This window comes from Acomys russatus, chromosome 5 (genome assembly GCF_903995435.1).
Source record: "Acomys russatus chromosome 5, mAcoRus1.1, whole genome shotgun sequence".
NCBI classification, from domain to species: Eukaryota; Metazoa; Chordata; class Mammalia; order Rodentia; family Muridae; genus Acomys; species Acomys russatus.
Genome location: NC_067141.1, coordinates 7,792,346 through 7,817,830, shown reverse-complemented (window position 1 = coordinate 7,817,830; position 25,485 = coordinate 7,792,346). Strand labels below are relative to the sequence as shown.

The following is a 25,485-nucleotide window of genomic DNA, read 5'->3' as shown; positions in this document are numbered from 1 at the left end:
TCTGCGCAGGCGCGACGTCGGCAGCCGGCCCCTCGCAGGGAAGGGGCGGCGCGAGCGCGCGAGCAGGGTGAGAGGCCGGGAGACCCCGGCGCGAGCGCCCCCGACCCCTGCCCCGCCTGCGCGCGCCGCCCGCCGCCTGCCGCCCGGTCCCGCCCCGCCCCCGGCGCGCGCCGAGCCGCGCCCTTCGCCCTCTCTGCAGCCCGGGCGGGCTGCTCCGGGCGGCCCGAGGGGCGGCGCCTTCTGCGGCCTCCCCGGCGGAGGGGATGTGAGGGGCGGCCCGCGGCTATGGAGACCGGCCCGGCGCCCCTGGTGGCCCCGCCGCGCCGTCACGGCGCCTCCGCTGCCCCTTCGCCCCCGCCCCGGGGTTCCCGGGCCGGACCGGTCGTAGTGGTGGCCCCGGGACCACCGGTGACTACGGCCACTTCGGCTCCGGTCGACCTGGTGGCTCCCGGGGAGGCTCAGCCAGCCTGGATCCCGGCATCCGCACAGACGGCGGCTCCGGGCAGCACGGTGGTGGTGCTAACCCTGGAGGCCTCGCCCGAAGCCGCCAAGACTCAAGAATCCCCCGCACCGGCGGCAGAGGCAGGAGTCGAAACATCGGTGGCCTTGGCTTCGGGGACAGACCCTCCGAAGACGGAAGAGGTTCGCGCCTCGCCTGTCCCGGGACCAGGGACCCCCACTCGGACCCCTTCCAGAACGGCACCTGGAGCCCTGACTGCCAAACCCCCGCTTGCCCCCAAGCCGGGAACCACAGTGGCTTCAGTAGTGACTGCACGGGGTGGAGCAGGACAGGTGACAGGTGGACATGGAGCTGCTACATCAGCATCTGCAGGGCCCGCGCCTGGGGACCCTCCCTCAGGGCCTGTCACAGCCCCTCCAGGGACGTGTGAGGCTCCGGTGGCTGTGGTGACGGTGACCCCAGCTCCGGAGCCTGTTGAAAACTCTCAAGACCTGGGCTCCACGTCCAGCCTAGGACCTGGCATCTCTGGGCCTCGAGGGCAGGCCCCGGACACCCTGAGCTACTTGGATTCTGTGAGCCTCATGTCGGGGACCTTGGAGTCCTTGGCGGATGATGTGAGCTCCTTGGGTTCAGACTCGGAGATAAACGGGCTGGCCCTGCGCAAGACGGACAAGTATGGTTTCCTGGGGGGCAGCCAGTACTCGGGGAGCCTGTGAGTACACCGTGGGCATCCTTGGGGGGCCTGCCCGTGGAAGGGGAGGTGGGGGAAGGGGAAGTGATGCACCTGGCCAGCCTTGACCCAGGGAGTCATTAGCTGGAGCTGCAGTGCTCTGAGCATCCTGGGGTTTCTGTGGTTTCAGAGTTGGAGAATGGGGATCAAGGCAGCCACCTAGGTTTAAGCCTAGACCTTGTGTAAGCCTGTGCCCTTGAGCTAGTGGTGTCCCTGTTTCTGTGCCTCAGTTTCCTCTGTGAAGGGAAGGGTTGAAGGAGATGATAGTTCTAAACAGCTAAGGCACCAGCTGTTTGGTATGAAACTCTTTTAACTAAAAGTCAAATATTCTGGAAGGTTGGTTGGGCCTGCCTTCTGGTAGAGATCTTAGGTCCCTGAGGGCAAAAGGGATGCAGGCACTTTGAAGGGCTTATCGGTGGGCAGAATGGTGGGGTGGGGAGGACTGGTTGATGGAGGGGAGACCCTGAAGGCAGGGCTTCTGTGAGAAGCCGGTCTTGTATTTTCACTGAAGGAAAGGGGTGGGGGTGGCCTCTTCCCATTTCCTCATCTCCCCTGCCCTAGCCTAGCTTTCCTAGTTCCTTCCAGGGAGGGGCTTGAGTCACTCCTAAGGTGGGGGTGTGATTGCGCTGACTTCTTCCTTCCCTCTCTCTGGATCCTGACCAGCGTTCCTGTGGTCCCTTAACCTTCTTGCTGGTCCATAACCAGGGTAGTTCGGCCAGGACACTGCAGCCAGGCCCTGCACTAAGCGCTCAAGTACTACTTAAAAAGAGCTCACTGGTCTGGAGGGAATGCCCAAACAGTTGGTTTCCATGTAGTTGGTGGGGTTTAGCCTAGAGGTCAGAGGGCTCTGGGAGCACCTGGGTGTGAGATTCTGCTGAAGAGGGTCTGAATCAGGAAGGTGGGGTAGGAGAGTAATGTAGGCAGGGTTTGTAACTCACAAACCTCCAAGAACCTGAGTGGGCATCAACGTTCAGTCTGAAAGTTTGACCCTGGTCCTTTCTTCTGCACTTTTTTCAGTTTATAAGAAACAAAAGTAAAGCTGGGCATGATGGTGCACACCTTTAATCCCAGCACTCCACTCAGGAGGCAGAGGCAGGCAGATCGCTGTGAGTTCAAGGCCAGCCTGGTCTACAAAGTGAGTCCAGGACAGCCCAGGCTACACAGAGAAACCCACTCTTGAAAAACCAAAAAAATAAAAAAATAAAAAAAAGTCGAGCTACCTCCCTCAAATAATATGGATCTGTGTGACTAGTGGACAGTTCTCCATACTAATCTGTCCAGAAGAACTTGGTTCAAATTCGGTTTTAGAATATTGCTCCAGTGTCAAGCACTGCATGCTATTTCTCTGCTTTGTAACTTCGTCACTTCAGAAGCTGTCTCCCATGAACACATTTTGCTCCTACAGGGTAAATTCCAAGCTCTCGAGGCTACACACTGGCTCCATGCTAGCTTCTTTGGTGTTAGCACCCATCTGCTAGGCTCTGTATTAAATTAGTAGTGAATTATTGAGGTCCATCCACTTGCCTCCTGGTTTCTCTTAACTCCTTTTGGCACGTTTCTGATGTCCCTCTCCTCCAGGAAGCCGCCCCTGATGCCTACTGTCCTTGCAATAATAATTCTTGTGCGAATCTTTGTCATTGCGCTCTCATGTCATAGTGGACTTAACCCCCCTGCCCTTTTTTAAGTTTAGCAAAGTTTATGTGTATGGGTGTTTTACCTGCATTATGTCCGTGCACCTCATGCGAGTAGTACCCAGTGAGGCAAGAAGAGAGTGTCATTGGAACTGAACTCTGGTTCTCAACAAGAGCACCCAGCGCTCTTACTCCTGCCCTTCCCGCCCTTGTAAGCTAATGTTCCTGGAGGCGGAAAAGGCCCAGAGAATGTGGAACTATTTTATGACAGAGATGTAGTGAGAGATGATGTCTCTGTTTAAGGCATTGCCAACACAAAATAAATTAACATCGGTTGCGCTCCTATTTAACAGTCTTTTTATATATTTTTCTTACTAATCCTCATAACTGTAGGTAGTGGCATCCCATTTATAGCTGAGGAGGAGACTGGTTACTCACATGTCAAGACTTCCTAGTTTCTAAGGGACTGGGCTGGGCTCTGAGCTTAGTCTGTGGAATTTCTAAAAGCCATGCTCTTTCTTCCATTTCGTTCTACTAGAACTGGTTTCTGTAAGTAACCAACCATTTCCAGACAGATGGAGCACCTTGAACATGGAGCTAACAGAACAGCTTCAGGGCAGGAGAATTCATTTGCTTGGGAGTCTGGGGAGGTTGCAAAGAGGAGGAGGAGAGAAAATCACAGATGGCCCAAGAACTCTTGTGTCTCATAGGATAAGATGAGGCATAGAAGGTCATTGTTACTGCTACAGGCGATTTACAAGTCCTTTCAGGTAGAGAGTGTCATTCACTCTACCTTTCAAATGAGAAATTGAAGCTTAGAAAAACTGACGCCAGATGTGGTGGCATATGACTTTAATCCCAGCACTCAGGAGGCAGAGGCAGGTGGATCTCTTTGAATTAGAGGCCAGCCTGGTCTACAAAGCGAGTCCCGGACAGCCAAGGTTACACAGGGAGACCCTGTCTACAAAACAAAACAAAACAAAAAAAGATCACACAGTAAATAAATGGTAAAACTAGGACTTAGATACGGATTTAATACAAAATGTGGCTTATATTTAATTATTGTTTTTGGCAGTGCTGGGACTGAGTTCTGCATGACAAGTACAGTACCACTGAACTACACTCTCAGCCAGAATGTGTCTCTTCAGTATTACCAAAACTGAATGTCAAAAGTAGGACTTAAATTCTCTGTGTGAGAAGGAAGCCTTTAAAGTGTGGTAGAAAAGTCTTTGGATATCCAAGTATTCAGACATTTTGGTCTTACACAATTTCTAGTTTCTTAGTTAAGCCTGAGGGAACTGGCTGCCTCAGTTTCCCCAGCAGCCTGAAGTACTGCCACTGAACTCTTCTATACTTACTCCAATTCTGCAGAGAGAGCTCTATTCCTGTGGATGTGGCTCGTCAGCGGGAGCTCAAATGGCTGGAGATGTTCAGTAACTGGGATAAGTGGCTGTCACGGCGTTTCCAGAAGGTTTGAGGGCTGTACGGTGGGCTGGGCAATGTGCAAGGGGCTGGGGGAGCCGGTGCTGCCGGAAACTAATAATGTTTGCCATCCTAACACACTGAGGGTCAGTGGTGCTTGGACCTTGGAAGGAGGACCCTTAAACTGTGGCCTGCCCGTGTCCACGTTGTCACATCTGGCACGTGGGAGCAGTGTGTCTGGTGGGGAAAGCTTGGAGAATGTTCCAGCTCTGAAGCTGTCACCCTAGATGCCACTCTGCCTTAGGTAAAGCTGCGCTGCCGGAAAGGGATCCCTTCCTCTCTCAGAGCCAAGGCCTGGCAGTACCTGTCTAATAGCAAGGAGCTCCTGGAGCAGAACCCGGGCAAGTTTGAGGTTTGTGCAGCTCTAGGGTGTGGGGCTGTGTGGCAGTGTTTCTGCAGGAGAAGTCGGCTCTCCCAGATTCTGAGGTAATCCCCGCTGTCCGCTGCAGGAGCTGGAACGGGCTCCTGGGGACCCCAAGTGGCTGGATGTGATTGAGAAGGACCTGCACCGCCAGTTTCCTTTCCACGAGATGTTTGCGGCTCGAGGAGGGCACGGGTAAGAGCCTGACACACACCTGTCCAAGGCTGGCCAAGCAAGTCTCGCCCTCAAGGGCTCTTAGAAGGGTGGTTGAGCGTCAAGCAGTGTTAAAAGAAGCAAAGCGATGGAAGTGATATTATTGTCAAGAAATCAGGTGTTGCTGGGCGGTGATGGTGCATGCCCTTAATCCCAGCACTCGGGAGGCAGAGGCAGGTGGATCGCTGTGAGTTCTAGGCCAGCCTGGTCTACAGAGCAAGTCCAGGACAGCTAAGGCTACACGGAGAAGCCCTGTCTTGAAAAACCAAACAAAAAACCTAAAGTAGCAAGGCTGTACCTCTGTTACCAACAATGCATTCTAAATACATATGTGGTCACTACCTAGTTTTAAAACTGCTTTGAAAATTTAGCATTAAGTGTTTTAGTTCTTAACATTTGGAAATTTTAAAGCCTGGTGTTATATATCTATTTGGAGAAGTTTTGAGGTTAATTTTCTTTCCTGTACCTATCCCCTGTCAAATATGGTTCAACATTTTTTTTGTTTTGTTTTGTTTTTTGAGACAGGGTTTCTCTGTGTAGCCTTGGCTGTCTTGGGCTCACTTTGTAGACCAGGCTGGCCTTGAACTCATAGATCCACCTGTGTCTGCCTCCACAGTGCTGGGATCAAAGGTGTGCACCACCACACCCAGCTGGGTTTTATTCTGAAGGCTGAGCTTCTTCAGGATGAAATAAAGATAACACTCCTTACTAGCATGCGAGGTGATCTTAGGTTCATATGTGGCTTTTCTGCTGTATACAGCTATGTTCTCAGCCATAGATGAACTTTAAGTATATACTTTCTTTCTTTCTTTATGTAAGGTTCTCCCTTGAGATAGGGTTTGACTACGTAGATGAGACTAGCTTCTAATTGAGATCTGTCTCCGTCTCCCAAGTGCTAGGATTAAAGGCTATGCCACCACAGCTAGCTTTTTTTTTTTTTTTTTTTTTTTTTTTGGTTTGTTTGTTGAGAGTGACCTTGAATTTGCTGGATAGTGCAGACTGGCCTGGAACTCGGTACTCTGCTGCAGCCTCTCAAATGCAAGACTGTAGATATATGCTGCCATGCCTACCTCAAATAAACATGTTTAGCAATATGTTCATCTTTCAACAAATAGTTACTTAGTACCTACTTCTGTCAGACACTGTTTTAGTCACAGATGACAGCAATGAACCAAACCCAAAAGCTGTCTTCCTGCGTGAGTAGACAATCCTAGATGAAGGAAAGCATGTGAAGGACTGATAAGCGCTGGAGGAGGTTAAAGCAGTAAGGAGAATGGACAGCGTGTGGGGTCGGGGTTCGAAAGCAGGACGCACGAGAGGCTGGCTACTTCCTGGCAAAGGGCAGAGAATTGGAGGAAAGGTAGATTTTGGTTATGCTAGAGGTTTTAGAGTCAGACTTGGTAGCTCATGCCTCAGGTACTTAGGTGGAACTAGAAGGGTTTGTCGGGGGGGGGGGGGGGGGCTGTGGATCAAACCAGCACTTAGGGAGCTGAAGCAGGAGGATTCTCATGAGTTAAGGCACCTGACCTATGTCTTGAGTTCCCAGACAGTTTTGCTAGAGTAAGACTGTGTCCCAAACTAGGACGAGGTTTGGGCTGTAGGCAGGTTGGGTACTAAATATATTATAAGCCCGAATTTCAGAAAAGAAGGGTTTGTTTGTCTGCTTGCTTGCTTTTTTGTTTTGGTGGGGTTTTGTTATTTTTTGGTTTTTCTTTTTTCTTTCTTTCTTTCTCCTCCCCTCCCCCCCTAGATAGGGTTTCTTTGTGTAGCCCTGGCTGTCCTGGAACTCACTCAGAGATTCGCCTGCCTCTTCCTCCCAAGTGGTGGGCTTAAAGGCATGTACCACCAAACCTGTGGTTTTTGGTTTTTCTTTTTTTAAGATTTATTTATTTATTATGTATACAGTGCCTAGCCTGCTTGTATCCCTGCAGGCCAGAAGAGGGCATTAGATCACATTATAGATTGTTGTGAGCCACATGTGGTTGCTGGGAATTGAACTCAAAACCTCTGGAAGAGCAGACAGTGCTCTCAACCACTGAGCTATCTCTCTAGCCCCTGGTTTTTGGTTTTTCAAGAGAGGGTTTCTATGTGTAGCCTTGACTATCCTAGACTTGCTTTTTAGACAAGACTGGCCTCAAACTCACAGAGATCCACCTAACTCTGCCTCCGCCTCCCTGAGTCCTGGGATTACCTGGCTCAAAAATTTTTTTTGTTTTTTGAGACAGGGTTTTTCTGTGTAACAGCTCTGGCTGTACTGGAACTTGCTCTGTAGACCACAGAGATCCACCTGCCTTACCCCCCAAGTTCTGGGATTAAATGTGAGTGGTACTACCACCCAGCAAAAGGGGTTTTTTGTTGTTGTTTGTTTATTGATACAGGGTTTCTATGTAGCCTTGGCTGTCCTGGAACTCGCTATATAGACCAGGCTGGCCTTGAACTCAAAGATCCCCTTGCTTCTGCTGGGACTAAAGGCATGTGCCACCGCTGCCTGGCTCAAGAAAGAAGCTTAAGTTGGTAATTGAAAGTGTGCTTATGAAGGATTAGGCTTGCTCACCCACAGGATGAGATGAGCTCTTCAAGCAGCAAGTACAGGTACAAAAGGAAGATAGGACCTGGTGTGGTAACATTCATCTTCTGATCCCAGCCTGGGAGGTAGAGACACTGAGTCTTAGGCCAGTCAGACATGCAGAGTGAGACCTGTCTCAAAGTAAATAAATAAATTATAAAGATAGGCAAGCAAGGCTTGAACCTGGAACTACCAATATTTTGGGAATGAGAAAATGAAAAATATATAAATGGGCTGGAGAGGTGGCTCAGCAGTTGAGAGCACTGCCTACTTTTCCAGAGAACCTGAGTTCAGTTCCCAGCAAGCACATGGTGGCTCACAGCCATCTACAATGTGATCTGATGTGCTCTTCTGGTATGCATGTGTACATGCAGATAAAGCACTCATAAATAAAACATTTTTTTCCCGACAAACTAGCCAGGTGTATCCCTGCCTGTCCTGAACTCACTTTGTAGACCAGGCTGGCCTCGAACTCACAAGAGATCCGCCTGCCTCTGCCTCCAGAGTGCTGGGATAACAGGTGTGCACTACCACGGCCAGCTCTTTTTTTTTTTTTTTTTTTTTTTTTTTTTGAGACAGTCTTACAGTATAGCTCAGCCTCAGAGTTCTGGAAATCTTCCTATCTTAGCCTCCAGTCCTAGAGTTAACAGTGTGAGCCATTATATCTGTCTCATTAGTGATTTGACAAAAAGGAGTTTTGTGGGGAACACAGGGAAGTGCTGAGCAAGTGTGTAGTATATTTTCTAGAGAAACTTGGCTGACTAGTAAGGAAGGAAACTGTGTTCTTTGGACAGTGGGATTAAGGGACACTGTTTTGAACAGGAGTAAGGACCAGTGAGGTGCTCAGTGGATAAAGACACTTGATTGACAAGCCTGACACCCTCAGTAAGGAAAAAGAAAAAAGTCTGGAAATGTAGCGCAGTGGTACAGTGCATGCCTAGCATGCCCAAGGCCCTGGGATCAGTCCTAGTGCTGTAAAAGAAATGAAACTTGAAAAAGAAGAAAAATTGATGAAGCAGAAAAGGTAGCACACTCGAAGAAAGGCAGGCTGGGGTCCAGGTGGATATGGTAGAAGCTACATTTTTGCATGTCTGGTGCCCAAGGATGTCAGAAGTGTGGGGTCATCTGGAACTGGAGTTACAGGTGGTTATGAGCCACCGTGTATGTGAGTGCTGGGAGCTAAGCCTGGGTCCTCTGTAAGAGCAACACAAGTCCTCTTAACTGCTGAGCTATCTCTTTGGCCCCCAGTGGTTGGTTAGTGTTCGTTTGGTGTTGATCACTTTTATTATATATTAGGCAAAATAATCAGCGGCATCAGCTGTGTCACTACATTACTAAACAGGGGTGCCTGTCTCACATGCATGAGTCTGACTTACAGCACCACAGAAAACCAAGTGTGGTGGTGCGTGCTGTTAATCCTGGTACTGGCGAGATGGAGGCAGGAGGATCAGAAATCCAGGGTCATTTTTGGGTACAGAATGCTAGAACCCTGCAAGAGTTCTCAAAATGTTTTAAGAAGTAATAGTGAGGCTGGGTGTGGTGGCTCACACCTTTAATGCCAGCACTCAGGAGGCAGAAGCTGGTGGACTGATTTGAGTTTGAGGCCAGCCTGGTCTACAAAGTGAGTCCAGAGACCCTGTCTCGAAAAACCAAAAAAAAAAAAAGAAAAGTAACAGCGATGTAGTTGCAGATAAGGCATAAACAATCACACCTGAGTGACTGGATTTGGGGTGGGGCTAGCATAGACAGCATCAGCAGCATGGCTGGAGGCGGGGAGGCCTGGGAGGTGATGGATGCTTTGGGGCAGGAGATAGAGGGCAGAGGTGAAAGTAGCTGTGGAGCGCAGGAGAGAAGATGTAGCATGGCTCAGACCCGGTGGCTAGACCCTGGGGATGCAGGAGGCTGTTTTTGAGTAGATGGAAAGATCAGGTATGATGGAACTCAGCAAGGAGGAAGCGCAGGGCTAGGGCACAGATGTGCTTCAATGCAGAGATAAGAGAAAGGTGTGAACGATAGCTGGCTCCCTGGCCTTCAAGAACCAGGACTACTGGACATGTGGGGAGGGCTGATGAGATCCAGGGCAACAGATAACAGATCGCCTGCCCTGGGGTCTAAAAACACTTGGTTCCAGAGGAGGGGCGGAGCTGTGGCTGTTGATAGGTTCCTCCAGAAAATGACCGTGATTGCTTTGGGGGTGGTTGCAGGTGAAGGAGGGAATGGGCATGAAAGGCCAGGACCTGGGGTACTTTGATGCTGACCCTCTGGCAGGGGCTGGGAAGCTGTGGTGGTGACACCCTGGGACTGGCTGAGAACTGATGTAAGCGAGCTCTGGTCAGGACTAGGGGCAGGCTTGATGACTGCCGTATTCTGCACTCCATTTAGGCAACAGGACCTGTACCGAATCCTGAAGGCCTACACCATCTACAGGCCTGACGAGGGCTACTGTCAGGCCCAGGCTCCGGTGGCTGCCGTGCTGCTCATGCACATGCCTGCGGAGGTCAGCATAAGTGGACCAGTGTCGGGTGGGGGTGAGAAGATGTTGGCATGCCGTGGTGAGGGAGAGCTGCCCACTCCCTGCTCTCAGGCCCACCCTGCTCCTTGTTCTTGCCTTTCTTAGCAAGCCTTTTGGTGCCTGGTACAGATCTGCGACAAGTACCTCCCAGGTTACTACAGCGCAGGGCTGGTGAGTGTCCGGAAGCTGGGTGCACTGGGGCTGTGATCCTCCCAAGGCTGCCGTGGGTCCCTGCCTGGCCTCACTTGTCCTTCTGTGCCTCTACCACTGAGGTCAACACACCCTCTTAGGTTTAAGTGTACCCTGAAGGGGCCGGAGCAAGCCAGACGCACTTCTCACGGCTCTTCCTGTCACCTCTAGGAGGCCATTCAGTTGGATGGAGAAATTTTTTTTGCCCTCCTGCGCCGGGCTTCGCCGCTGGCACATCGGCACCTTCGGCGGCAGCGCATTGACCCCGTGCTCTACATGACAGAGTGGTTCATGTGCATCTTTGCCCGCACCCTCCCCTGGGCTTCAGTGCTGCGTGTCTGGGACATGTTTTTCTGTGAAGGTATTTCCGTGGCCGTCTAGGCTGAGGGGCTGGGATTTGTTACTTTACTGGTAGCCCGTGAACAAAAGTATTGTTGGGCCTAGGCTTCATAATAAGCAGTCTGCAGGAAGGAAAAACAGGACCCATCTTGGTTCAGCTACCAACCTAGAGTCTGCTTGCCCTCCAAGAAGTCTACAACCCATTGCAACTTTCTTCACCTGTAAGGCTCGCAGAAAACAGCAACAGAGGCTGTCTTTTCCTCCATGAGACAGGTTGAGATCCTGGACCTGATCTCTCTTTCCATTCCTCTCTGACCCTGTAGGCGTTAAGATCATCTTCCGAGTGGCTCTAGTCTTACTGCGACACACACTGGGTTCTGTGGAAAAGCTACGCTCCTGTCAAGGCATGTATGAAACCATGGAGCAGCTTCGAAACCTGCCACAACAGTGTATGCAGGAGGACTTCTTGGTGCATGAGGTAGGCCACGAGCCTCAGCACACCTTGCCCACTTGAAGGCATTTCCACACTGTCTATACTCTGGCTCCCTGTCCTCTGTCTAGGTAACAAACCTCCCAGTGACAGAAGCATTGATTGAGCGGGAGAATACAGCCCAGCTGAAGAAGTGGCGGGAAACTAGGGGAGAGCTGCAATATCGGCCCTCACGGCGACTACATGGCTCCCGAGCCATCCATGAGGAGCGCAGGCGGCAGCAACCACCCCTCGGCCCTTCCTCCAGCCTCCTCAGCCTCCCTAGTCTCAAGAGCAGAGGCTCCCGGGTAGCTGGAGGAGCTCCTTCTCCACCACCTCCTGTCCGCAGGGCCAGCGCCGGCCCTGTCCCTGGGGCTGTCGTCACTGCTGAGGGACTGCACCCATCTCTTCCTTCACCCACTGGCAACAGCACCCCACTAGGCACCAGCAAGGAGACCAGACGGCAGGAGAAGGAGCGGCAGAGGCAGGACAAGGAGCGGGAGAGGGAGCGGCAGAGACAGGACAAGGAGCGGGAGAGGGAGCGGCAGAGGCAGGACAAGGAGCGGGAGAAGCAGGAGAAGGAGCGGCAGAGGCAGGACAAGGAACGGCAGAAGCAGGAGAAGAAGGGCCAAGGCCGGAAACTCTCCCTGCGTCGAAAGGCAGATGGGCCCCCAGCACCCCATGATGATGGGGACAGGTCAGCAGCTGAGGCCCGGCAGGATGCTTACTTCTGACCTCTTGCTGGGTCTGGATGGCATGGCCCTCCTCCTTTCCCTCCGCCTAGAGCAGGCATGACAGGGGTGTTCTCCCCGCTCCCTTAGCAGGCTCTTCCTTTTTTTGAGGAAAGTGGCTTGATCTCCCTGACTCCTTGCCAGCTGCCGATCCCTGTATGGCCAGGACAGCCACAGTGCATGGGACAGTTACGTTTCCTAGGGTAACAGCGACCAAGTCTGGAGACTCTTTCGTCCAATTAGGCCCAGCTTGGGTCTCTGTCACTCCTATGAATTCCTTCTGGGGTGCTGTCTTAATTCGCCTTTTGTCACTACATGGGTGGCTCTTGGCAATGGCAGTTAGCAGTTGCAGATTCTTACACTCCAGTGGCTTCCCTTAGATGGTGGAGCTAGGTTCCTTTTCTTGTCTTGGGGCCCTGCCTGTCACCCCAGTATCTTTCTGGGGCCAAGGCTGTTTTTTCTCTCCTGGATATCCCTGTGTTGTAATTATGTACAGAAGGTCAGGTTGGCCTAGGGTGGGCTCTGTCCTCTCCTCCTCCCACAGTGCTGCACTGCAGTTTATTTAAGGGGATATGCAAGGAAACGTCCTCCATTTCCTTCCCACCCACGTCCTACTCTCTCCTAACCCATTGCTTTGTATGCTCAGGCTTCTGCTGTCTCATCAGGAAGCCTATCTTTCATTTTGTTCCTTTCCAGCCGTCAAGCCCTCTCTGAGTAAGGGTCTTCCCTTGAGTCCAGGGGGTGGAACCCAGTGTTTACATTCTCTTCTGTCTTGGCCCCACCCCAGTGGCGGTATGTGGCGCTTTGAGGAACCAGCAAAAGAGCCTGCTGTTATACCTGGATCTGTCTCCTGCCTTTATTTGAAGAGGGTTGTGGAGAAAAGTGGAGGGCGCTGGAACAAAGTCTGAGTCTCAGCTGGGCCCGGTGGCACACGCCTGTAATCCTAGCGCTCAGGGAGGCAGAGGCAGGCGGGTCACTATGAGTCTGAGGCCAGCCTGGTCTACAAAGCAAGTCCAGGATATCCAAGACTACACAGAGAAACGCTGCCTCGAAAAAGATAATAAGAAAAAAAGCACACACACACAATGGAAGTCTGAGTCCCCATAGGTGCAGTGCAGCCTGCTGACGCTAACAGGTACATCTAGAGCAGCCATTTCCAACCTCCCTAGTACTGCAACCGTTTAATACAGCTGTGGTGATCCTAACTATAAAAGCACTTTCGTTGCTACTTCATGTTTACTACAGCTAGAAATTGTAATGTAAATACCTGTTTTCTGATCATGTTAGGCAACCACCCCTGTGAATGGGTTGTCTGACCTGGGGGAAGGCGGATGTTACAGCAAACTCTAGTTCCATAGCTCATCAACAAGCGCGGGTGGGCCGGCTCCTGCTTCAGCTTTGCCCAGGCCCTGCTGCCTTCACGGTCACAGACCTCCCCTCGTGGGACTCTCTGCGTGGCTTCAGGACTGGGATCTCCTTTCCAACAGGCTCGTGTAGTAGTTCCTGGAAGCTGATTGGGGGCGAGGGGTGGGGTGGGGGGCCGAGAGTGGCTGCAAAACCACCACAGTTGAGCTTGAGCTAGATTCCTGATCAGCACTTGGTCAGTTCGTCGCAGCAAGTGCACACAACCAACTCTCCAGCTCTTTTTTTCCCCCCTTTGGCTAGCTTGTAGCCCCACCTCCTCTACCAGGGTCGGGATAGTAAAGGCATGGGGTTCTGCCGCCAGTTGCCTCCAGGATGAAGCAGCCGTGCTGAGAACTGTTTCCGGCTCCTTCCTGCAGCGAGGTGTCCTCCTGGCCTAGGACCTGTGTTCTGTGCCCACGCAAGAAACTGATGTCACGGTGATTGAGAAAGGTGGAAACCATAGAGAAAGGTGTGGCCCATCTGGCCGAGCTCTTCAGCTCCAGCAGGCTCGCCTGCGGGTGGGGATGGGGAGGAGGTGCTCAGGCTTTCGCTTGTTCCGAGGGCTCCAGATGGAAAACTGAGGTCTCACTGGCCCCACCTTCGCGGGAGCTGGACTCCATCACCTCGGCGGGGTGCTAAGGGATCGGCAGGCTTCATCTTGCAACTGGCTCAAGGGCTTTTCTGCGCCTACCTGAGAGCAGGGCACTGACTGGGTTCTGGGCATCCATGCCAGCACCGCCTCCTGTGAGGGCTGTCCCACTACAGAAACTAGGATTGAGTGTGGAACAGACACGGGGCAAGTGACTTCCTGGGCCCTAAAAGAAACTAGGTTTGGGAGATGCCTGAGTGCTTATAATCAGAAGCAGGGCTCCGGAAGAAAAACAAGGTTTTTTAAAAATAGAGGCATTCTCATATTGTGTCCCAGACTGGCCTCAATCTTGCGACACCCGATCCTGCCTCCGTCTCCCAGAGTACTGGGGCTGTGTTAAGCTCGGAAAGCAAGGTTTCCACTGAATGCCGTTAGGTGGTCAGAAACCTACCCATAAAAGCAAACGGAAACCCAGAGCCCCTGCTCGGCCTCTGTCCCTCCATCCAGGCCCTGGGGACCTCCTTAAGCAGACAGAGCGCCACGTCCTCAGCAGAGCCTCCATTGCAGAGGAATAATCAACAGTTCCCGCCATCCTTAAGCCGGGTGAGGCAAGTATGGAGTTCTCGCGAGTCGTTGTGCTCTTACGTCACTTCCCGCGGGAGCGTCGTCCATTGCTAAAAGTATACATCCGCCCGTTGTGGCAGTCTTTTGGATAGGAGTGAAGCCACTTCCGGTCCTCCATGGCCTTCTCCACACTCTTCTTCCGGGTGATGGAGGCGGGTGCCCCGGAAGTAAAACCGGCGAAAGCATCGCTCCTTTTCTTCCCCGCCTGATTCTGGGTTCCTAGGTGAGCGCAGACGAGTGAGACTGTTCGTCTACCTGCGGGTTTGCTTCGCCTCTAATTTGTACGCCAGAGTCGGATATGGTCGAGCGGGTCGCTATGTGGAATTGGGGGTTCGAGGCTACTAGGGCTCTTGGGTCCGACCGGCCTTTCAGGGCATTCGGGTGGGAGAGGTGGTTGAGCTCTGTAGCTGCGGGCTAGTAGGAGAGTAATGACGTAGGGTAGCCTGCCTTTTTTGATTTTTCCGGGGTAGGAGTACCTACCTGGTCCACGCGGGGGCGGAGATCCTTCACCTATCCTCCGGTCAGGGCCTCTGAGTTGCCAATTCAATTCCGGACGTCCTGCCTCCTAGTTCTTTCAGATGGTTTAGTGACCCTTCCTCTCTCAGACGGGACCTGGCATTTACCAGGAAAAATGTTTGTGGAGCCTGGGCGCTCTCGCGGTTCTCTCTCCTTACCTAATTTCCTTACTTCGTATCTTTTTCCGAGGTCCAGCTGGAGGAAGTCTACTGCCAGACATGCCAAAGAGGAAAGTGACTTTTCAAGGTGTGGGAGATGAGGATGATGAAGATGAAACCAGTGTTCCCAAAAAGAAGGTGAGATGGCCAGTTCCTAAGTTCCCTAAAGCTGGGAAGCCAAAGAGAGGGTTAGCTTTCCCCGATGCACTGGGTTTGGAAGGATTCCAGATTGGGGACAGGTCCTGGAATAGTTGGGAAAACTAGCCAGTAGTGTGTATTTCTAATTTGCTGCTTCGTATTCACAGCTAGTGGACCCTGTGGCTGGAACAGGGGGCCCTGGGAGCCGCTTCAAAGGCAAACACTCTTTAGACAGCGATGAGGAAGATGAGGATGAGGAGGGGTCCAGCAAATATGATATCCTGGCCTCAGAGGATGTGGAAGGTGAGCTAATCCCAGGGCATTAACTACGTTGGAGGGACAGTCTGGATATGGAGGTGGGAGGTACGCCCGTTTGGTTTTTGCATGCCTAGCATGGGGCCCCCATGTCTTCGGTGCAGGTCAGGAAGCAGCTACTCTCCCTAGTGAGGGGGGTGTGAGGATCACACCCTTCAACCTGCAGGAAGAGATGGAGGAAGGCCACTTTGATGCTGATGGCAACTACTTCCTGAACCAGGATGCGCAGATCCGAGACAGCTGGCTGGACAACATTGACTGGGTGTGGCCCAGGACCGGTCCTGACTTAGGCTTGGGAATGCAGGTGCTGGGCCTGGGCCCTGGTGCAAGTTCGTAGGAAACAATAGTTACCTTTTCCTCACAGGTGAAGATCAAGGAAAGGCCGCCTGATAAGCACCAGGTTTCAGACTCAGAAGAGGAAGACAGCCTGGGTCAGACTCCAATGAGTCCCCAAGCCCTCCTGGAGGGACTTTTGGAGTTATTGTTGCCAAGAGAGACAGTGGCTGGGGCACTTAGGCGACTGGGGGCCCGAGGAGGAGGCAAAGGGGACAGCAAGGGGACTGGAAGGCCCAACTCCCCCCAGCGCCTAGACCGACTTTCTGGGTTGGCTGATCAGATGGTGGCTCGAGGCAACCTTGGTGTATACCAGGAAACAAGGGAACGGTTGGCTATGCGACTAAAAGGTTTGGGGTGTCGGAGCCAGGCATCCCATGACCCCACACCTCCACCCTCCCTGGACATGTTTGCTGAGGAAGTAACAGAGGGGGAACTGGAAACCCCCACCCCTACCCAGAAAGAAGGTAAGAGTGGAGGGCACAGGAGGGACAGTGCGGGCAGGAGGCGGGGCACCGAGGCCCAAATATCCTCATTGTTTTAGAAGCAGAGTCAGCAGGAGACGGTCTGATGGATGTGCTGTGGGAGTATAAGTGGGAGAACACAGGGGATGCTGAGCTGTATGGACCCTTCACCAGCGCCCAGATGCAGGTAAGCCCCTTTCTGTCTTGTCTGTCCATCCCGGCTTCCGTCATCTTCCCTGAGTTTGGTCCTCTCTTCTTACAGACCTGGGTGAGTGAAGGCTACTTCCCAGATGGAGTTTATTGCCGGAAGCTGGACCCTCCAGGCGGTCAGTTCTACAATTCCAAGCGCATTGATTTTGATCTCTACACGTGAGCCTGCTGAGGGCCCAGTGTGGCATCCCCTTGTTTCTTGGACTTGGCAGAGGAGGCCCCAGCTGCCTCGGGCAGTGAGGATATGGGAGGCCACTTTGCAGCCAATTTCTCTTTCCCAATAAAAGCCTTGAGTGTGTATCAGGGCCTTGACTGTGCTGATGGCCAGAAACCGGCCTCTTCTGTAGCTCCTGTCAGCCTCACCTGGGTCTTTGAGTGTTTGCCCCGAAGAGACTCTTCCTCAGATGCCTCTCTATGGAATCTCGGACTGCCTCAGTTTTGTTTCTCACCTTGGTGGCAGAGGTGGGACCCGTCAGGTGTCCTGTGACTTTCCCACCTTGACTTATGCTTGTCACGTAAAACTCCCCTGGAAGTCCTTCTTCTGCTGATCTTTGGTTTTTAGGGGTTCAGATTCTCTGTCCGGGCACCCCTTACAGCTGGGTCTGGGCAGCCCCTTACAGCTGGGGTTTGAGGCCCTATTGAGAATGCACAGGAAGTCTCTTAAACATGGGTTCTCCTCTTGTCCCTAGTCTGGCTTTCTGTAGTAGTTTTCATAGCTCTTAGGTGAGGTATAAACTTAGGAGAGCATCAGGGCCGCCATGCATTACGTAGGCACAGAGAGGGCCATTGACTTACTGGAGATGACACAGGAAATTAGAGCGCCCGGGCCCAGTGATAGTGAGTTCCCGTTTCTTGGCATAAAGCTTTTCCTTCCTGGGCCTTTCAGGCACCGCAGCGTACATTTCCTGGGCCCCCACATCTCTGGCAGAGGCTAGTGCCTTAAGGAAACACCACTGGACCGGTCGCCTTCCAGGAATCCTGAGTGCAGTGGGGCATTGTGGGAGGCAGACAGGGACCTGACAGTCCTCACCCACCAGTCCTGCTCTTTGCTCGCCTGTCTATCCGAGCCGCAGGGTAGTAGGATCCAGGCTAGGAACTTGGAAAGTAGGAGCTCAGCTGTTGTTTGATTGGGGGTACTTGATGCAGAGCCCCCCACCCCCCAACTACTCTAACAAACCCTGTTTACTGCCAGCCTAGACCACAATTTCTCTGACATCAAGAAGCCCATTAGTGGGAAGTCATCTGACTTAGTGTGTCACTGAGACAGCAGGAGCCCCCAGGTTCCTGTGGGTGTTACTGTTAAAGAACTGGCTTTCAGAGATACTTAGCAGTGAAAGCTGGTGTCTTGGGATGAGTGAAATCATCACACCGCCCGAGTGAGGGTTCCCTTGTGTTTGCTGAGGTTGATACCTAGTGCTTCCTTCCCTGAGGTGTCCTCCAGGTTCCTTGGATTAATTTCTTCCCCTCACTGCATTCTGAGGGCACTTCACTGACGACAGCCAGGAGAGGGCAGAAAATGGGTCCCCAAACATACCCAGACCCTGAGTGAATAGTACTTTATGTGGCAGAGGGAAAAGGGAGTTGTGCAGGAGTGACAGACCTCTGCCTTCCCAGTGTTGGGACTAAAGGTGTGCACAAGATTGAGAAATTTTGAGACTGGGAGATGACCTTTGATTCTACTAGAAAAGGAACCAAGAGATGCCCAGCGAGAGAGCAGACGACTAAAAGATGGAAGAGGATGTGTCAGGGTGCAGGTGGCCTGGAGGAACGGAGGAGGCAGAAGATGGTTCTTCCCAGACAGGTGCAGCCCCACAGGGGTAGCCCGCTGAGACCCACTTTGGACTTGTAACCTCTAGAATTCTAAGATAATAAACCCATGTCACATGCTTAAGTTGTGGTGATTGATGAAGCACCAGCAGGAAGTGAGTAACCACCACTCTGGAGAGCCAGGGCCACCATTAAACCCACCCTGCTCAGGCTTGAGATTGGGTGCATTCAGGGTGGTGTGACCAAGGACTCTGTAACACAAAGCTAGAGATCACTTGGGTGGATTTGGTTTTTTTGAGATAGGGTCTCTCTTACATTTTTGGCTGTCTTGGAATTCACTATGTAAGACCAGGTTGGCCTCGAACTTACAGAGATCCACCTGCCCCTGCCTCACGAATGCTGAACAAACCACCTTGCTCCCCAATGATAAAACTACAATGTAATTTTTTAAAAAGGAGGGGCGCTGGAGAGCTGTCTGAGCAGTTAAAAGGACCCAGGTTTGATTCTCCGCATTGGCCCACAATCATCTGATGCCTTCCAGCGTCTGCAGGCACCAGGCGTTTGTATGGTGCAGACGTAACACGAAGGCAAAGCACCCATACACATTAAGAATTTTTTTTTTTTTTAAATTAAAACAACTCCATACTCTGACTTCAGTCAACAACTCATTCTCCAGCCCTGGGACCCTGCCAGCATCCTATCTGTGGGTGTTTTGGATAAATGGAGCTGCACAGCATGGATCGGTTCTGCTGGCTTCTGTCACCTAGCAGCATTTGTTCCCCACCCCCCTTAGATAGGCTCGCTATCCCTGGCTGGCCTGGAAGTCACTGTGTAGAGCTACCTGCTTCTGCCTCAGGAGCTGTAGGACTGAAGGCGTTCCACACCACAGCAGCCCACCACGCCACAGAGCCCCCACCACGCCACAGCAGCCCTCCACGCCACAGCAGCCCTCCACGCCACAGCAGCCCCCACCACGCCACAGAGCCCACCACGCCACAGCAGCCCTCCACACCACAGCAGCCCACCACGCCACAGAGCCCCCACCACGCCACAGCAGCCCTCCACCCCACAGCAGCCCACCACGCCACAGCAGCCCACCACCCCACAGCAGCCCTCCACGCCACAGCAGCCCTCCACCCCACAGCAGCCCTCACCACACCACAGCAGCCCTCCACCCCACAGCAGCCCTCCACGCCACAGCAGCCCACCACGCCACAGCAGCCCCCACCACACCACAGCAGCCCTCCACCCCACAGCAGCCCTCCACGCCACAGCAGCCCTCCACCCCACAGCAGCCCTCCACGCCACAGCAGCCCACCACCCCACAGCAGCCCTCCACGCCACAGCAGCCCTCCACGCCACAGCAGCCCTCCACCCCACAGCAGCCCTCACCACACCACAGCAGCCCTCCACCCCACAGCAGCCCTCCACGCCACAGCAGCCCCCACCACGCCACAGCAGCCCCCACCACGCCACAGCAGCCCACCACGCCACAGCAGCCCTCCACGCCACAGCAGCCCTCCACCCCACAGCAGCCCCCACCACGCCACAGCAGCCCCCACCACGCCACAGCAGCCCACCACGCCACAGCAGCCCTCCACCCCACAGCAGCCCTCCACCCCACAGCAGCCCCCACCACGCCACAGCAGCCCACCACGCCACAGCAGCCCTCCACGCCACAGCAGCCCCCACCACGCCACAGCAGCCCCCACCACGCCACAGCAGCCCACCACGCCACAGCAGCCCACCACGCCACAGCAGCCCTCCACGCCACACAGCCAGCCCACACCACCCACACAGCCCTCCACTCCACACAGCCCCTCCACCCCACAGCAGCCCCCCCACAGCAGCCCTCCACCCCACAGCAGCCCTCCACCCCACAGCAGCCCTCCACGCCACAGCAGCCCCCTCCACCCCACAGCCCCTCCACCCCACAGCAGCCCTCCACCCCACAGCAGCCCTCCACCCCACAGCAGCCCTCCACCCCACAGCAGCCCTCCACCCCACAGCAGCCCTCCACCCCACAGCAGCCCACCACACCACAGCAGCCCTCCACGCCACAGCAGCCCCCTCCACCCCACAGCAGCCCCCACCACGCCCAGCAGCCCCACCACGCCACAGCAGCCCTCCACCCACACAGCCCTCCACCCCACAGCAGCCCTCCACCCCACAGCAGCCACCACCCACACAGCAGCCCACCACGCCACAGCAGCCCTCCACGCCACAGCAGCCCTCCACCCCACAGCAGCCCACCACGCCACAGCAGCCCTCCACGCCACAGCAGCCCTCCACCCCACAGCAGCCCACCACACCACAGCAGCCCTCCACACCACAGCAGCCCACCACGCCACAGCAGCCCCCACCACGCCACAGCAGCCCTCCACCCCACAGCAGCCCTCCACCCCACAGCAGCCCTCCACCCCACAGCAGCCCACCACACCACAGCAGCCCTCCACACCACAGCAGCCCACCACGCCACAGCAGCCCTCCACGCCACAGAGCCCACCACGCGCCACACAGCCCTCCACGCCACAGCACCACTCCCACAGCAGCCCACCACGCACACAGCCCCCTCCACACCACAGCAGCCCCCTCCACCCACAGCAGCCCTCCACACCACAGCAGCCCTCCACCACAGCAGCCCACCACGCCACAGCAGCCCACCCCCACAGCAGCTCCACCCACAGCAGCCCACCACGCCACAGCAGCCCTCCACCCCACAGCAGCCCACCACGCCACAGCAGCCCTCCACCCCACAGCAGCCCTCCACCCCACAGCAGCCCACCACGCCACAGCAGCCCTCCACGCCACAGAGCCCCCACCACGCCACAGCAGCCCCCACCACGCCACAGCAGCCCTCCACGCCACAGCAGCCCCCTCCACACCACAGCAGCCCCCTCCACACCACAGCAGCCCCCTCCACGCCACAGCAGCCCACCACGCCACAGAGCCCCCACCACGCCACAGCCCCCCACCCCCACCACGCCACAGCAGCCCTCCACGCCACAGCAGCCCCCTCCACACCACAGCAGCCCCCTCCACACCACAGCAGCCCCCTCCACGCCACAGCAGCCCACCACGCCACAGCAGCCCTCCACGCCACAGCAGCCCTCCACGCCACAGCAGCCCCCTCCACACCACAGCAGCCCTCCACGCCACAGCAGCCCTCCACACCACAGCAGCCCCCTCCACACCACAGCAGCCCACCACGCCACAGCAGCCCACCACGCCACAGAGCCCCCACCACGCCACAGAGCCCCCACCACGCCACAGCAGCCCTCCACGCCACAGCAGCCCCCACCACGCCACAGCAGCCCTCCACGCCACAGCAGCCCACCACGCCACAGAGCCCCCACCACGCCACAGCAGCCCACCACGCCACAGCAGCCCTCCACACCACAGCAGCCCTCCACGCCACAGAGCCCCCACCACGCCACAGCAGCCCTCCACGCCACAGCAGCCCCCACCACGCCACAGCAGCCCTCCACGCCACAGAGCCCCCACCACGCCACAGCAGCCCTCCACGCCACAGCAGCCCTCCACGCCACAGCAGCCCACCACGCCACAGCAGCCCTCCACGCCACAGAGCCCCCACCACGCCACAGCAGCCCTCCACGCCACAGCAGCCCACCACGCCACAGCAGCCCTCCACGCCACAGAGCCCCCACCACGCCACAGCAGCCCTCCACGCCACAGCAGCCCTCCACCCCACAGCAGCCCACCACGCCACAGCGGCCCAAGTGCTTCAATCTTTGTTAGTACCATTACCTAGGCTTTACATTTTATATAAAATTTACTGGTTTTCCCCTACTGTTTGGTTTGTTTATTTTTGTTGTGTTTGGGTCTTTGTTTGGTTTTGTTTTTGTTTTTTGAGACAGGGTTTCTCTGTGTAGCCCTGGCTGTCCTGGACTTCCTTTGTAGACCAGGCTGGCTTCGAACTCACAAAGATCCGCCTGCCTCTGCCTCCCTAGTGCTGGGATTAAAGGCATGCCCCACCATGCCCAGCTATTGTTTGGTTTTTTGTTTTTGAATGTGCTAGCAACCGAACCCAGGGCTTTAAAAATATTTTTTTAATTAATTGGGAATTTCATACAACATTTTAATTATGCTTATTTCCCTTCCCCAATACCCCCTCATATCCAGCCTTGCCTCCATCCACCCAAAGTTGAGGGGGTATCATCCACCCCCCTGCAGTGAGTCCACTTTGTGTTCCCCAACTACTACCCTTGGCAGTGGAGTGAAACCCAAGGATTTGCATCCACTGGACAAGCACTCTACCACTGAGAGGTGACCGAGCTCTGTGTGTGTGTGTGTGTGTGTGTGTGTAATTACATTCAAGACCTTGCATTAAGGAACTGCTTTACCATTGAGCTTCTTCCTTAACCCTTAAAAGTTAAAAAAAAAAAAAAACATTTACTTGTGTGTGTGCACTCACACATGTCATGTTGTACATGTGGACGTCAGAATGGGACTCCGTTATCTCCTGTCATGCCAATCCTGACTTGGGTGGGGTGTTCAGGCTTGACATCAGACACCCTCAGCTGAACCAGCCCCCTGGCCCCATTCTTAAACATTTCCTAGTGATGTCTATAAAGTTACCAGGTGTGCCACCATGCCCAGCTGCACTTTTCTTCTCACTTAACACTGTTAATGGCTGCTTACTGTTCTTAAACTCAAGTCCCAAAACTAGAAGGTATTTGGGGAAGTTTCCTGCGGTCCGACTCCAGCCCTGCTGCCTTCCCCCCAGTCCCCACGCCTTTACCATATACCAGCCCCCAACTATTGAGTGGAGCTGATAGTTTTAGCTCCCGGCCCAGCCCAGACGCTATTACCCGCTTTTCCTTCCTTCCCTCCTCCTGCCCCCAGCCCCACCCCGACCCCCACCCCCTGGAGGAGGAAAAGCTCCTCTTGTGGCAGTTTTTGATGTTTCCGCCCACAGTTGTTGTGGGCCCCTGGTGGGGCTGAACATGATGCAGAAGAATGGAAGAAAGATGCCAGGCAGGGGTGGCGCACGCCTTTAATCCCAAGCACTCGGGAGGCAGAGGCAGGAGGATCACTGTGAGTTCGAGGCCAGCCTGGTCTACAAAGCGAGTCCAGGACAGCCAAGGCTACACTGAGAAATGCTGTCTCAAAAAACAAAAACAAACAAACAAACAAAACAAACAAACAAAACAAAAAAAGAATGGAAGAAAGCAGCTAACCTGGGAGCCTCTGCGCTCAATTCCTCTTCCACTTGCCAGCTTGGTGGTGTTTTTTTCCACTGAGTCTGTACTAGATGTGTGAGCCAGCACCCTGCCATCTTCCCTAGTCTTCTCCACTAGTTAGCCTTAGAGAGGTGACAGGAGATAGGGCGGCCAGCTTTTTCCTGTCCTGATTACAGGGGCAGCCCTCTCCTAAGGCAGACAAAAGAGTGAGGTGTGAGCCAGGCGTGGTGGCACACACCTTTAACCCCAGCACTCAGAAGGCAGAGGCAGGTGGTTCTCTGAGTCCGAGGCCAGCCTGGCACTGTGCAGGTTCAAAGACAGCTAGGGCTACACAGGGAAACCCTGCCTTGAAAAAAATAAAACAAAGAGCCATGGGTGGTGGCGCATGTCTTTAATCCCATCACTTAGGAGGCAGAGGCAGGTGCATCTCTGTGTGTTCGAGACCAGCCTGGCCTACAAAGTGAGTCCAGGACAGCCAGGGCTACACAGAGAAACCCTATCTCGAAAACACAAACAAACAACAAAACAAAGCAAGGAGCTGTGGAGATGGCTCAGTAGTTAAGAACGCTGGCTGTTCTTTCAAAGGTCCTGAGTTCAATTCCCAGCAACCACATGGTGGCTCACAACCATCTATAATGAGATCTGATGCCCTCTTACATGCAGGTGTACATATGTGCATTCATACATTGAATAAATAAATCTTTAAGAAAATTTTAAAACAAAAACCATCGTGACCAACAGCATCTTCTGGAGGAAAGGGTTTATTTTATTTAATCGGTTAGCTCTCCGGTCACATGCCATCACTGAGGGAAGTCAGAGCTGGAACCTGCAGGCAGAAACTAAAGCAGAGGCCATGGAGGAATACTGTTTACTGCTTGGTCAGCTTGCTTTCTCGTGGCATCCAGGACCACCGGCCCAGGGGTGGGATGGCTGTTGACTCTGTTTCTTAGCAATTAAACTTTATTGTACAACCCAACTAGCTTATACAAGAAGGAAAAAGGTTAAAGGGACAAAAGAGTGAACCTTCTGGTAGCCGTTCCACGGGACGGGTCCTTAGGTGTCTCTCTGGCCCGCGTGCTGGTCCAGCTGGTCCAGCTGGTCCGCTGCTCTCATGCTCTCTCCGTGCTCTCCCGCCCAGCTCACTTTGTTGTTCTCTCTTCCCCAACTCCCTGAGTCACGTGGGAAGGACCGTCTCCTTCTCCCGGTGAGGGTTAATTAGAAAGACAATAGTCCAGGTGGGGTTCCCAGGTCTGCTTCCTGAATTCCAGCCCCAGGATGGCTCCACTCAGTCTGTCACAAGGTATTCATGGGGTGCCCCAAGGATAAAGCCCGCCAAGATTGCTCCCACCTGTGACAAGACTTATTCTTTCCCACAGATGGCCTACACCTAGGCTCTACCGTGAGCTGACCCTTCCTGTCAGTCATCAAGAAAGTGCACTGCAGACTTGATACAGGCACATTTGAGACTCTACCTTGTGTCAAGGTGACACAAAACTAACACATTGAGCCATTCTCATTCTGAGGAGCGTCCGTGTATCCTGGGCTTTGACCTTAAGCTGTAGGTGACCCACCATCACTTTCAGTACACCTGATTTGACTATTGCCTCTTTCCAAAGAAGTAACAGGAGCTAGGTGAGGAAGGGAGTCTGGACCCTTGGGGTGAGGTCCAGGGTGTTGGATTCTGCCCTGGGCATCTGGGGGACCCACGGAGACAAGGAGTACAGTTGAGGTATCCAAAAGTGGCTAAAAGGGACAAAATGAGGCATGGTGGGACATACCTGGGACTCCAGAGACCAAGCGAGGAGCATCTCAAGTTCCGGGAAAGCCTGAGTTAGATAGTGCCCAAAATAAAGCAATAGCCAGGTGTGTGACAGGTGCCTGTAATCCCAGAACTTGGGAGGTGGAGGCAGGAGGATCAGGAATTCAAATTATCCTTAAGTTTACCTAACAAATTTAAGGGTAACCTGGGCTACATGAGATCTGTCTTAAACAACCCCTACTCCAAACAACAAAAACCCAACTAAGAGAAAGCAAATGGTTTTGTTCTGCAATCCAAGGAAGTTGGAGGGCTCTTAATGTC

General features: G+C 53.9%; 2 protein-coding genes across 7 annotated transcripts; both read left to right on the top strand.

Moving 5' to 3' along the window:
- The first annotated feature begins 270 nt into the window (after positions 1-270).
- Tbc1d10b (TBC1 domain family member 10B) lies at positions 271-12,525 on the top strand. The gene is made up of 9 exons (XM_051145302.1): positions 271-1,172; positions 4,193-4,292; positions 4,548-4,655; positions 4,753-4,859; positions 9,826-9,940; positions 10,061-10,126; positions 10,316-10,505; positions 10,807-10,961; positions 11,045-12,525. Exons 1-9 carry the CDS (start codon positions 286-288, stop codon positions 11,684-11,686), a joined length of 2,370 nt encoding a protein of 789 aa, XP_051001259.1. The 5' UTR covers positions 271-285; the 3' UTR covers positions 11,687-12,525.
- A 1,906-nt stretch (positions 12,526-14,431) lies between these two features.
- On the top strand, positions 14,432-16,784 carry Cd2bp2 (CD2 cytoplasmic tail binding protein 2). Of its 6 annotated transcripts, none has more exons than XM_051145324.1 (7): positions 14,432-14,523; positions 15,012-15,112; positions 15,280-15,415; positions 15,532-15,689; positions 15,792-16,227; positions 16,305-16,411; positions 16,487-16,784. In XM_051145324.1, the coding sequence occupies exons 2-7, from the start codon at positions 15,035-15,037 to the stop codon at positions 16,595-16,597; spliced, it is 1,026 nt and encodes a 341-aa protein (XP_051001281.1). In that variant the 5' UTR covers positions 14,432-14,523; positions 15,012-15,034; the 3' UTR covers positions 16,598-16,784. The 6 variants fall into 6 exon arrangements, with proteins under 6 accessions (XP_051001281.1, XP_051001282.1, XP_051001284.1 ...); XM_051145325.1 differs by having other exon boundaries at positions 14,485-14,581; positions 15,006-15,112; XM_051145327.1 differs by having other exon boundaries at positions 14,505-14,523; positions 15,006-15,112.
- Positions 16,785-25,485: the final 8,701 nt, after the last annotated feature.

What these genes read in the sequence shown, in the direction of transcription:
- Cd2bp2 (XM_051145324.1), top strand. Translation starts at nt 15,035, where the DNA reads ATGCCAAAGAGGAAAGTGACTTTTCAAGGTGTGGGAGATGAGGATGAT. An exon ending in CCAGTGTTCCCAAAAAGAAG is followed by an intron (nt 15,113 to 15,279) that starts GTGAGATGGCCA and finishes TCGTATTCACAG; the next exon opens with CTAGTGGACCCTGTGGCTGG. An exon ending in CACCCCTACCCAGAAAGAAG is followed by an intron (nt 16,228 to 16,304) that starts GTAAGAGTGGAG and finishes TCATTGTTTTAG; the next exon opens with AAGCAGAGTCAGCAGGAGAC.
- Tbc1d10b (XM_051145302.1), top strand. Translation starts at nt 286, where the DNA reads ATGGAGACCGGCCCGGCGCCCCTGGTGGCCCCGCCGCGCCGTCACGGC. An exon ending in GCGGCTCGAGGAGGGCACGG is followed by an intron (nt 4,860 to 9,825) that starts GTAAGAGCCTGA and finishes CACTCCATTTAG; the next exon opens with GCAACAGGACCTGTACCGAA. An exon ending in GGACATGTTTTTCTGTGAAG is followed by an intron (nt 10,506 to 10,806) that starts GTATTTCCGTGG and finishes CTGACCCTGTAG; the next exon opens with GCGTTAAGATCATCTTCCGA.